This window comes from Olea europaea, chromosome 15 (genome assembly GCF_002742605.1).
Source record: "Olea europaea var. sylvestris chromosome 15, O_europaea_v1, whole genome shotgun sequence".
Taxonomy (NCBI): Eukaryota; Viridiplantae; Streptophyta; class Magnoliopsida; order Lamiales; family Oleaceae; genus Olea; species Olea europaea.
The window spans coordinates 22,955,766-22,967,709 of NC_036251.1; the positions used below are offsets into that span (position 1 = coordinate 22,955,766).

Below are 11,944 nucleotides of genomic sequence, written 5' to 3' on the forward strand. Positions count from 1 at the left end.
TATTGTTATTGATAGAAAGCTAGCTCTAATGAAGGCCATTGAAAAAATATTTCCAGCATCGACTAATATTTTATGGAGATGGCATATTTCAAAGAATGAGCTGGCAAAAACAAAAACAAAAAATACATTTCGAAGACGAGGACCAATGGGATGCCTTTATTCATATGTGGAATTTATTAGTACTATCATCATCTATAGCTAAGTACAAGCAAGATTTAAATCTTTTGGAATCTAATTTCCAACAGTTTCCTCGAGCAATCAATTATGTCATGAACCCATGGCTTCTTCAATATAAAGAGAAATTTGTGGCAGTTTGGACAAATCTACATATGCACCTTGGAAACACGATAACTAACAGGTAAATGTACTTATATTATTATTTAAATTAGTTAGACAAAGATGCATGAATTTTATTTATAGTTGTACTAATTCATAATATTATGACTATACTCTTATTTTATTTATGTTGTAGGGCTGAATCTACACATGCGAAACTTAAGAAGCATTTAGGGTCTTCTCAAGGCAATTTTGACAAATCATGGACAATAATTCATGCATTATTGAAGCTACAACTTACAAATATTAAAGCTTCCTTTGAAAAGAGCTTAGGTACTGTCTTACCTAATTCCAATCCTACCCTATTTAAAAAGTTTAGAGGATTTATATCAAGAATTGTAATGAATTTGATACTTCTAGAGTCCAAGCTAGTTGATGACATAGGGATCGATAAGGTAGCTTGTATATGTGTTATCAATAAAACCATGGATTACCGTGTACCCACGAGATTTCGGAGTACAAGATAGAATCGTAACCCATCCCTTTATCAAGAGTACACTCTCATTGAAAGGAACCTGATCTAGTTCCTCTTGACAAAAGTAACAAATCTGAAATTAATTGTACATCGTTTTTTGAGATTATGCATTAACGTCCAAATGTGAAGGCAAGAATCGAACAAAAATTGAAATAGATTGCTAGTTCGAGTTCTACATCATTAATTGAGCCACAAATCAAAACAAAGAGAAAAGGTCGTCCTTCTTCAAAGACAGATATACCCACTCGTCGTGACCCATCATATTTTGAGTTGGTGATATCTGGACAAGACAATATATTACAACAATTGAATAGTTCCATTACACCTTTTTAAGTCAGTCTACACTATCAAACCAACCTCCAATTCGACAAAAACAAAAGGTGTATAGAGCTCGTGGATCAAAGTCTATGGCTTATTTGGATTCATTTCCTATTCGTTTGAAACCTCACATAGTTGGTGTGAATGATGTAGCCTCAGATGGTAATTGTGGTTTTCGAGCTATGGCTGATATTATAGGTACATGTGAAGAAAATTAGCCTTTGATCAGAAAATACCTAATAAAAGAGCTTGAATCTCATTTGGATGATTACTCTAGACTTTATAGCAATGTTGATATGATCCATGTATAGATTCATTCACTTTCTTATTTTGATGGTTCCACTAGTCGTGAGCATTGAATGACCATGCCAACTACGGGTCATGTTATTGTTTCAAGGTTCTTCTTGTTCACTTGAGCCAATAAAAATTTCTTACATTTCTTCCACTTTTGGATGAACCACTTACAATCGCATCTCATAGGATTGTTGCAACTGGATTTGTCAATGACTGTAATTTTGTTTCGGTAAATATCAATTAACTTAATTACATTTGATTTTGGCTAAACGATATTTTTACTTACATTTTTTCGTGTAACTTTGTGCAAGTAAATTGGCATACTAGTGGACCAATGCCACCTATTGCTTGTAATTGGTACAATTATCATCATCCATGTGCATAGGGCTGGGCTACACCATATCATGCTAGAACGCAAGTTTTTAGGTCTCTAGTAGAAAAAGATGTAGCTATGTCGAGGTAATTGACTTGGATAAATCATAAGTTGTGAAAGATGTAATGTTAACACTACTACTACTACTACTACTACTACTACTATTATTATTATTATTATTATTATTGATTTTGAGCTTATATTTCTATGTAAATTATTGTCGTGATGATGCCCAACACTTATGATTTTGGAACAAATTCCTAACATATCCACTTTAGACCTATGACATGGTTAGCCTCAATTAAAGTATACGAACTTTATCATTTATTTCAAATTATATGTAAATTTTATTTATTTCAAGATTATACATAACCTTAGAAAGTTGATTTTTATCGAGTGCAAAAATGAATATTTGTCAATCAAATATAACGGACCAATTCATGTGGCAAATAAAACACCTATGGGACTTTTAATTTTACTTTTCAATATAATGTTTTGTCTATATAATAAATTATTGAATTATAAGAAAGTTGATGTTATATGTATTGGGGATGAATATAGTGATTTTTTAAAATTTTGAAATTATATTAGGGACGTATTTAGAGTGTGATGAATATATAAAATCTATGTAGATATATACTCTTAAAATGAAAAAATTTAATATGGACAATATTGGAATATGATGTGGATGACAATAGTAATTTTTTAAATTTTTAATATTTTAATAAAAATGAATATATAAAAGCTGTAGATGTAAATAGCCGTTTTCTACCAGAATGATGACCTAAGTTCAAGTCTCTTTTTGGGGAAGGGTGAAATCCTTTTATCCTGTTTTCAAAACAAAAATTACAATAGATTAAAAATTTTCAAATAATTATTTTTTCGTTAGTTGGAAACATCAGTTCCACGGTTTCAAAGTATTGGAGCTGAAAGGTAGAGAGAAACAACAATCATTGTATAATTCAGTGACCGAAAATATGATGGACTTGCTTTTGTGCACGTTCTTCATTTCTTTTATCTTGTGAGCCCTCTAAGGATTCTCAAATCTTCCACCAAGTGCGCTTATAGTTCACCAACACATGCAAGCTAGTATATATATTGATCACAAGTCCAATTGATCCTTGCTAAGACTTTCCAATATACATTCCATCTATCACCTGTCCCAAAATCGTAGATGGCTCCTGATACAATGTCTTGAATTCTTGATTATTAAGGAAACGACCAAAATATCTTAAAAGTGAAATGAAGTTTCCACAATCGTTTCTTGTAAAAGTCTAGTAAATAATCGTTAATTAATGTCAAATATAAAGATGTAATAATTCCATATAAAGCATATACGTCAAATATCTTTATATAACAATCATATTTTGTACAATTATCATCGATCGTATAAACATATAAATAAAATAAGCATCTTGATCATATATGTCGAATAAACATATTCCACTTGCGTCATTAATTATAAATGTCAAATAAGCATATGACTTTCATCTAAGGTAGTTGAGATTTGCTCTAACTTGTGATAATTGAACCATGTTTTAACTTATAACCGTAAAGGACTAAAGGGCATCCATAAGAAAAAATAGGTCATTATATGACATTTAAAAACAGAGGTTGGAACTTGGAGCAAGCGCTGGTATATATATATTTTTGTAAACATCCGTTTAAATTATGGCCTGTCAAGGAAAAAAAATTCACAATAAATTGCACTTTAGCTGTGGGGAAAAAAAAAAAAATAAAATTGTTGACCAGTCTCAACACGACCAACTGCATTCATTTAGCCTCTGTTCAGTATCATTTATTTTTCATACTCACTTTCAATTATATATTTATACAGTAAAAATATTATAAACATAAATCCAAAAATTTTCCCTACTTTTAACTGAACATTCTCTAAAAAATATTATTCAAAACTTTCACGTCATTTGGTACATGTTTTCACCACATTTTAGCCCCCGTTTGGCCCCATACTCATTCTCTCTCTTATTTTTAATCACACAATCTTCCATATAATACTATTATACGCAATCAAAAAAATTTCATTCTTTTTCAACCACTAAATTTTCAAAAAAATCACTATTCCCACCATTAAAATTTGGAAAGAATAGGGGCGATAGGGGAGCTTGATAAGGTTTTTGCCCATTTAAAGAGTAAGTGAACCCATATACAGCCTTTTTCTTTTTCTTTTCTTTTTTTTTAACTCAACAGCATGAAAATTCCTCGAAATGCCCCCTTATCTTTTGATATAAATGTGAAAGAGTATAATGATAATTCCGCTTCAGATGGACAATGTATGCATCTGCATCTTTATCATGTAACGGTTGGACTTTTGAAAATGAAAAACAAAATGACACACACAGGCTAATGTTTTGAATATTTTAAGAATGTCAAACATGGGCTTAATTTGCAATAACGATCCAAAATGCCATGCTGGGAACAAACATTTGTCTTTGTTGTATATAATCCAACAGGAGGAACTGCAGCTATTTATCAAGCAGTACTAAATAATGATTTAGATTAAAAAAAAACATGCGAAATCCGAATCTGGCGGGCTCACACGCTGTGAGATTTGTCGATTGCCTCGTACATGAAAATGTCGAGCGCATCATTCTACCGTCAAAGGGTAAGATAATAAAAGAATTAATAAATAAGAATCAGTAAATACTAAATACTGCACCATGCAATATGATACCTAATTAAACAGCAATCTATGCTGATTGATCCACCACTTAGTTTTCTTTCTTCTTGCCTTTAGATTTTACATCTGGGATGCATGATGACCAGAAAAGGGGAAAAAGTGTGCACACAGCCTGTATCAAAAGGCCACGTGGCAAGCCAGAGAAGTCGTCTCCAGTCACTCCAACATACGATGCGAGAGCCACCCCTAAGTAACCACTCACTATAAAAGCAAGAGCAATAGCAGACATTACAAATGCCATGACTGAGCCTTCACACCCAGGTGGGCAAAGCTGCGCCATCAAAACATTGAAAGGTAGAATCTTGAAGAAGTATAAAACCTCCAGAAATCCCGAGAAAACCACGACATAGAGCGAGTCAGGGATGCCCATACTCCTGTACACACCATTCACAAACAAAACATCTGATATTATGAAAATAGCCATAGAGATCTGAACAGCTGCGATTAATTTTCTGGGTGGAACCGATTTGAGGTGGCGATTATATACAACACCCCAGAGCAGCATAGCTGCTTGCCCAAACACCTTCGATATCCCCAGAAGTGACGACTCAATCTTCAAATGTTGGGTTTGATAGTAAAACATTGTCCCAGTAAGGGCTGGGATTACGGCATAGGACATAGCAAACCAGATTATAGAGTAATAGATCGTTGGCTTCTTTAAAGCAACCAAGAGCTCGGATAATTGCTTTCTAAAACCTACTTGGGACGGGCTTTTGGGAAGGTCTAAAGAGCTTTCACGAATAAATAGTGTTATTGAGAACTGTAAAGAAAGAAGAATGCCATACATGAGGAACATCAGTTGCGTTGAGAATTTATCAATAGCAATTCCACCAATTAGATTTCCCATAACTCCACCAACAGACGAGGCCATCCAAACGAACGACTGAAGTTCACCTGAGGAAGATGGTTTCGAGTTCTTGGACAAGGCCAGCTGTTTCCCAGTCTCGGCAACAATGGCATCATTGGCAACTTCGACTATTGAAGCACCCAGATTCCCAAGCAGAAGGTAAAAAGTGATTGACAGAAATGAGATGTCTGATTTGGCAAAAAGTGCAATAGTTACCCATGACACTGCTTGTAAAAATGCTGCAGCAAGAAACAGATTTGTCGATCAACAAAACAAAGATCCAATATGCAAATAATTCAGCAAAGCGACGAAATGTCTGATATCACTACTACTTTTCAGATGTTAAAGATTATCGATTATACCAGGACGACAATCTAATCCTAAGTAGAATTTAAAGGCGATTTATCTCACACTGAGACGTGATGTACTCCATGCTTGACAGTCTGAATTTTCATTGGCAATAAAACAAATTTGAATGGTTTTGCAATTGCAATCACATTAAGCCAGTGATACTATAATATCTCATTATTTGATTGTTTCGTCCTGTGATAGAATGGCACTCTTGTAAGGTGTACTTCATTTCCTAGAAGTGAAAGTGTAGAGACTGCCATTACAGAAAACAAAATGGATTACAACAAAACTCAAAGAAGAATTGAACTTTCTTCATGTCACAAATATTATAATGGACTATAAAGTGCTTCAGGGTTCATGTGATAATATGAACAGCCATGTACAGAAACAAGAAGGGCTGTATACTTCTGAAAAAGTCCTCAGCTATAGGTTATTAAAGATACTAAACAGCCTAAAAATTTGGACATTCAAGGGTAAGGAATTGCAAATAAATTAAACTTAATTATTCAAATTAAGGAATTATAAATGACTACTTAATCAATTAAGAAATAAGTAGATCAGACGAGGAGAATACCTCCTAGGGCGATGTAAGGGACACGGTGTTGGCCAAAGATGTAGAAGGAATCAGAGAGGATGCCGTAAAAAGGCTTAGCAACCATGGGCAGATTGGCGGAGTTCTGCAGGATCTGGAGAGTGGAGGGGTCCACTCTCATCCCATCCTTGAGGAAAAAGTTGACGCCCATCCATGGAAAGCACCTTAACCCCTGCACCCAGAAACCTATTCCAAGCAACAACTTCCGACTTCTCTCAGATTCATTACCATTTCTGACTGACACCATTTCAGATTTCCAAACTTCTACGACAATTTATTTGGCCGATATTGGAAATATTGATGTCTATATTTATTGATATTGCAGCAGCGGGGCTATAGTCAATCACTTTCATATTGTAATAGTCATTAGCAGCTAGTACATGAAGAAATAAGCGCGGGAGCCCAAGATGCTCAACTACAAAGATCAATTTCCAGGGGCAAGAAACAATTAAATGAATTAGTTGAAGGAAATGATTGCAATCTCATTCAAATACAAAACAGCACAATTTTTAATACATTGAAGTAAAACAATGCCACATTCCCAAGATTAAAGTGGGCGTGGTCAAGTATGGTCCAGCTCTCCGATTCCCATTAGGAAATGTGCAAATGGAACCAATGGCTCCACATAAAAATCCGGATCCAGACCACTCAGTTCCGATCCTGTCAAATTATGAACAAGACTTTAATCCTTCAATTTTATTCCAACATGTTAAAAACAGAAGGTACTGAACAAATGAGTAATGAACTATGGAAATATTTCTTCTAGTCCAAAGATCAAACAAGTTCAGAGGATGTCTTGACTTTTTAAAATAAAGAATGAAGAAAAGCTAACCAAGAATGTCAAGAATTTTGATGAAACGTGAAAGCCTAATCATTAGCTCAATTGGAAATTTAAAGCACAACAATAATAAAAAACGATTTTGCTTCACATATCTAAATGGAAAGGCAATTAAAATAAACAATAAACTTCATTTATCCAACAAAATTCATTACAGTCTATCTCAGTTCCTCATCCAGCCAATTTAAATACACCAATGACTACACTTCATAATCAAGCAAATTTATTATACCATACAGAAGGCATTAACCAAATATTCAAGTTACATTAAAAAATTCAAATATCAGGAGGTTTATGATACTAACTGAAAATTCAAATAAAAATTACACTAAAAGGGATATTCAAATATCACCAACCAGTGTTAACTGGATATTAAGTAATTAACTATTTACTCAACAACTAATGAGCATTAACCAAATTAACCAATAAACATAATGCAAGTGTTAAGCTAGAAACTGAAAGGAAATGGCAGTCTACTTCAAACTTTCAAGCCCAAAACTGAAAGGAAGCAGTGTCAACTGTGTTAACTATAAAAATCACGAAAAGAAATATATTTTTCCACAAAAAAAGGAAATTTGTCCATAAATAGACAAAACTCTAAATATTTACCTGATTGAATCAAAATAATGTGGAAGAAGTGAACACAGTCTTGGATGGATTTGGATAGAAATAGAAATACAAATATAATGTCTAGTTCATAGGACAAAGAAGAATATACAGTATTTTGTAATAAATAGTGGTTGGCTCCGAACTAGGGTGTGATTTGGGGAATCATGAGCAGGAGAAATGAAAACTTTTAAGGCACGAAAAATGGTCAACCAGTCTGCAAGGAAGAAGGTGGTGAAGGCAAAGTGAGGATTTTTGAAATTCTGATTTTAGGTGTAATTCAACATTCTGCGTGCATTGGTGCAATACACAAGTAAAAACAAAACGTAAAAAGAAAGTAAGTTTCTCTAAAACCAAACTTCAGTTGGAAAATAATGACTTTAGATAGTGTCTATGCTGCATTATGCTTGTCTAACACGTCCATTATTAAAATGAAAGAAAGCTTGACTGTATATAACCCCCCTTTTGCTGAATAAATGGATAAACAACTAAAATAGCAGGGTTGCAATTCATTTTCAGTAGTAAATCAGCTTAGATTAGATATACCTATCATTCTGTTTAGCTGAAAAGAATTCACAGCAAGGACTCTCTTAACAATTGGGCATTCTAATAGCGAACAATAAAACAAGAAAGTGCAAGAGAGAGAGAGAGAGAAGGCCTGAACTAGATATAGTATTTATCAAATTCCAATTTCCATAAAAATGCTTCAACTTCTCCTCGGCAAGGGTTTGCTCGATTAAGCAGGTTACATCAATGATTGCATCCTTCCATTAAATTTTGAAACTTCTTCCAGGCTTTCAGTATTCTTCCTACATGGAAACCTATCGATCTCTTTCAAATAACCAAAACATCTTAACCAATTCTCCCTTAATTTGTATAAATATAAGAAGAAGATGGATGGTTGCTAGAACTGATGATTCACATTTGGAAGCAGCCAGGGCATTCGGAAGCCACAGATGCAATCATGCAAAACCGATTAGAGATAGAGATGAGGACCGAACATCCGCAAAGGCGTGTCCAAGAGAGAACATTGAGAAGTGAGGATTGGTTAGAGACCTACACGCTTTTTTCCAAATGATGTTTAATTTTCATTACACTAAAAACACATTTCATCATATACTCCATAATTATTAATTAGAGACTGCTCTAATCCAGGAGGCAACCCAATTTCCGAAATTTCATTGAATTCAATTCAAAAAATATAAATTTACAAATGGTTTTTGCACAATAATAACAACAATTATCGAAACATAAATCTAAGTTATCAATTAACTAGCACTACTCATCAAAGCATAAAAAACACTCGAATCGCATACCCTAAATGGAAAGCACAAAATATAAGTCACAACAAAAATTAGGACATAAAAAGTATTTATTAGGGAAAAAAACACACGCATGAATATTGTACCTTTTAATACAGAAAACCCTCCTCTATACTTCAAGAAAATATGGTCTCTCCAGAAATGCTCAAAATCGTCTAGTGTCTTCCTGAACAATAAGAAGAAACTGTACTGACATATAGTAAAGCAAATTAACGGCGGTGATACACTTGGAGGAGTGTATATTCGCGGCATTATTTATTTATTTATGGTCAGATTAGAATTTGCGAAAAAAAGGCCAAATTTAAGATCTCGAGGCCGAAAGTTCCCGGACAAGAAACGTGGCACTCTATGACGTTGCGAAAACCATAAGGTCTTTCTTTCTTTTTGTTTTCCACGTCATTCTGTCAACCGACAATCCTCGTGATGAACCAAATATCATAAATGAGCTGTGTTATTTGTGCGAAGCTTGCTACACTTTCCGATCTTCATTTCACAGAAGGCTTCTGACAGTGAACATGGTCAACATTGTCTTTGAAATTTTTTATTATATTGGTCCGGCATGGGACCCACTTTCCTTGTGATTGTTCTGTGAACTCAGTGTGAGAAGCCCCGGTACGTATAGATATATTCTATTTGTACAGCATGATTGATGGGCTCACGAGTAATACAATAATTATGGGCCCTCCTCTCTTGTGGGTATGTCATCTGGCACCCCGGATGTAATATTGATTATAAATATACCAAAGGTCTGCTGAGAATAAGGTGCTTGCGACTTCGATGGAAGAAAATTGGGCGACTGATGAATGGAAAACCAACAAACTGGACCAAGTTTATTCCATCGGGAATTAAGGCCTCTATGCTAGCTTTCTTTACCATTTTACATATTGGACACGAATTAAGAAAAACTTCACAATCTTTGCAAGAGCAGAGATGCCTGCAGGGCAGTATAATTACGCACGAATTCCGAATTTTACAGCTTCTGCAAATCATTTGTTCTTCTTCACCATAGTTGTGATCAATCACATTACAGAACGATTCTGCATCTCCAATTTCATTGGCTGATAAACAGGCACTTTCTCTGATTTGTTGGATTGCGTTGTTCAATGATCGGATCGCTGCTTCGTTTTCTTTAGCCATCCCATGCCACCTCTGATTCTCAATCTCCATTTTTCTCAAGAAATCTTCAAGCTCTATTTTTCTATTTACGGCCTTCGATATTTCTTCATCCTTTTGTTTGAGTAAAAGCTGAATCTTGGGTTCATATTTCTGGATAAATAAAGCGATTTGTTGCTTTCTTTGTTGCTGCAAAGCCAGTCTCAACTGCTCATTCTGTTGCAACAAAAATCAATACATAAAAATCCCATACAACAAAAACAAAATGATTAAAATACAACTGATTTTGTTTCTTTCTAACCTGTAAACAGATGAACCGATCAGTCTCAACTCTCTGTTTCTCAATCTGGGAGCCAAGACTATGAGAAAAATCCATTGTTTGATGATGGTTGATGTCGTTTCTTGGAACCAAAAAATTCTGATCAAACTGTTGTTGAGGGTCGGAATATAACTGATTCAACCCACAAGTATTGTCCATCGCCAAATCTTGAGGTCCCCCGAAAGGATACGCAAGATTTTTCAAATAGCACTGCACTTGAGTAGCCATCGAATACAGATTTATATTTGTAAAAATTGTAACCACCGGAAGAAACACGAATTGTACCGAAAAGTAACACTATTCCTGTGGTCCTTCTTCTTACATTTATCCTAACAAAAAATTCAACCCAAACAAAGTGGGGTTCGGTTGAAAACGAGAACTTGATTTCTTCTTGAAAGCTGGAGATTTGAAAATTGGATTTTGGTTTGGAGTAAAGTGTATTTATATTGGAATTGATAATTCTCGTGCAATTAAAAGTAAACTGCAAAACTGAAAAGGAAAATAAAGAGGTGGGGCCTGGCCTAGGATTCTTGATTTTCTCTATAGTTGTGATGCATTAAAGAGAGATGTATGGGGAGAGGTAAGCGAAAGGACCTACACATGCAGATTTTGTGACTGAGTACAATTCAGAAACGTTGTTAAATGAGAAAATTGAATACCAAGTGAGGGTGTCATTTTCTTGATTTATGACTTTAGATGGAGAGAGAAAAAAGGGAGTTATAAATTGTGTGGAAATGCTGTGAAGGAAGGGGACACCCACCGCATTCATCATGCTAAATTTATTATATCTTAAAAAAATTTTAAAATATTGCATTGTTGGTCTTCAATATATTTTCTAAGAGCAAATTGGTTCCAAACGCTACTCTAAGACCGAGTTAGTGTCCAACATTTAAAAAGGAGTAAGCTTATTTCGACCTTTTTATTCTCATCATGCAATTGACCATGAAAATTATATATACTGAACTTTATGAAGCTAAGTATCGCTTTTGAACTTGAATTGATTATGTTTCCATAAGGGGCGATACAAAAATTTATATAAAATTGGTCTTTAGCTCTTTGGAATAACAAGCTATTCTGACGAAATACATTGCATGTCTGGTTCGATTCCTCGTCATAGCTTGCTTCCCTCGAATACTACTTATCTTGATAGCTTTTTGCCATCAAGCACGGCAAACATTAATTGAGCATCCTTGTGTCTTCACCAATTATGTCATAAACTAGGCATAGTATCTCATTCGTGACAATCTCATCCTAAGTGTAGAGTTAAGTTTGATCGTGTTAGTTCTTCAAAAAACTTTGCTTATAGGTAATTTCGTTCCGAAGAATGTTCCTTTTGTATTCACCTCTTATCAATCTGCTTTTAAACGAATGCATGCAACAACATTGTTGCTTTGAGAGACACTGAGCGCCACAAACCTAAAAATATATTGGGGATTAATTTGCTCACTTTTAGAAATTGAAG

At 34.5% G+C, this 11,944-nt stretch overlaps 2 protein-coding genes across 4 annotated transcripts; both read right to left on the minus strand.

Annotated features, from left to right (window-relative positions):
- Nucleotides 1-4,390: 4,390 nt before the first annotated feature.
- Nucleotides 4,391-9,547, minus strand: LOC111410518 (probable folate-biopterin transporter 7). Of its 3 annotated transcripts, XM_023040898.1 has the most exons (4): nucleotides 9,137-9,545; nucleotides 6,801-6,944; nucleotides 6,267-6,699; nucleotides 4,391-5,580 (listed from the first exon to the last, which is right to left on the minus strand). In XM_023040898.1, the coding sequence occupies exons 3-4, from the start codon at nucleotides 6,529-6,531 to the stop codon at nucleotides 4,526-4,528; spliced, it is 1,320 nt and encodes a 439-aa protein (XP_022896666.1). In that variant the 5' UTR covers nucleotides 6,532-6,699; nucleotides 6,801-6,944; nucleotides 9,137-9,545; the 3' UTR covers nucleotides 4,391-4,525. The 3 variants fall into 3 exon arrangements, with proteins under 3 accessions (XP_022896666.1, XP_022896669.1, XP_022896668.1); XM_023040901.1 differs by lacking the exon at nucleotides 6,801-6,944 and having other exon boundaries at nucleotides 9,137-9,547; XM_023040900.1 differs by having other exon boundaries at nucleotides 6,267-6,944; nucleotides 9,137-9,547.
- Nucleotides 9,014-10,710, minus strand: LOC111411405 (BOI-related E3 ubiquitin-protein ligase 1-like). Its single transcript, XM_023041940.1, has 5 exons — nucleotides 10,465-10,710; nucleotides 9,792-10,379; nucleotides 9,621-9,679; nucleotides 9,137-9,216; nucleotides 9,014-9,045 (listed from the first exon to the last, which is right to left on the minus strand). Exons 1-5 carry the CDS (start codon nucleotides 10,708-10,710, stop codon nucleotides 9,014-9,016), a joined length of 1,005 nt encoding a protein of 334 aa, XP_022897708.1.
- Between the last annotated feature and the right edge of the window lie 1,234 nt (nucleotides 10,711-11,944).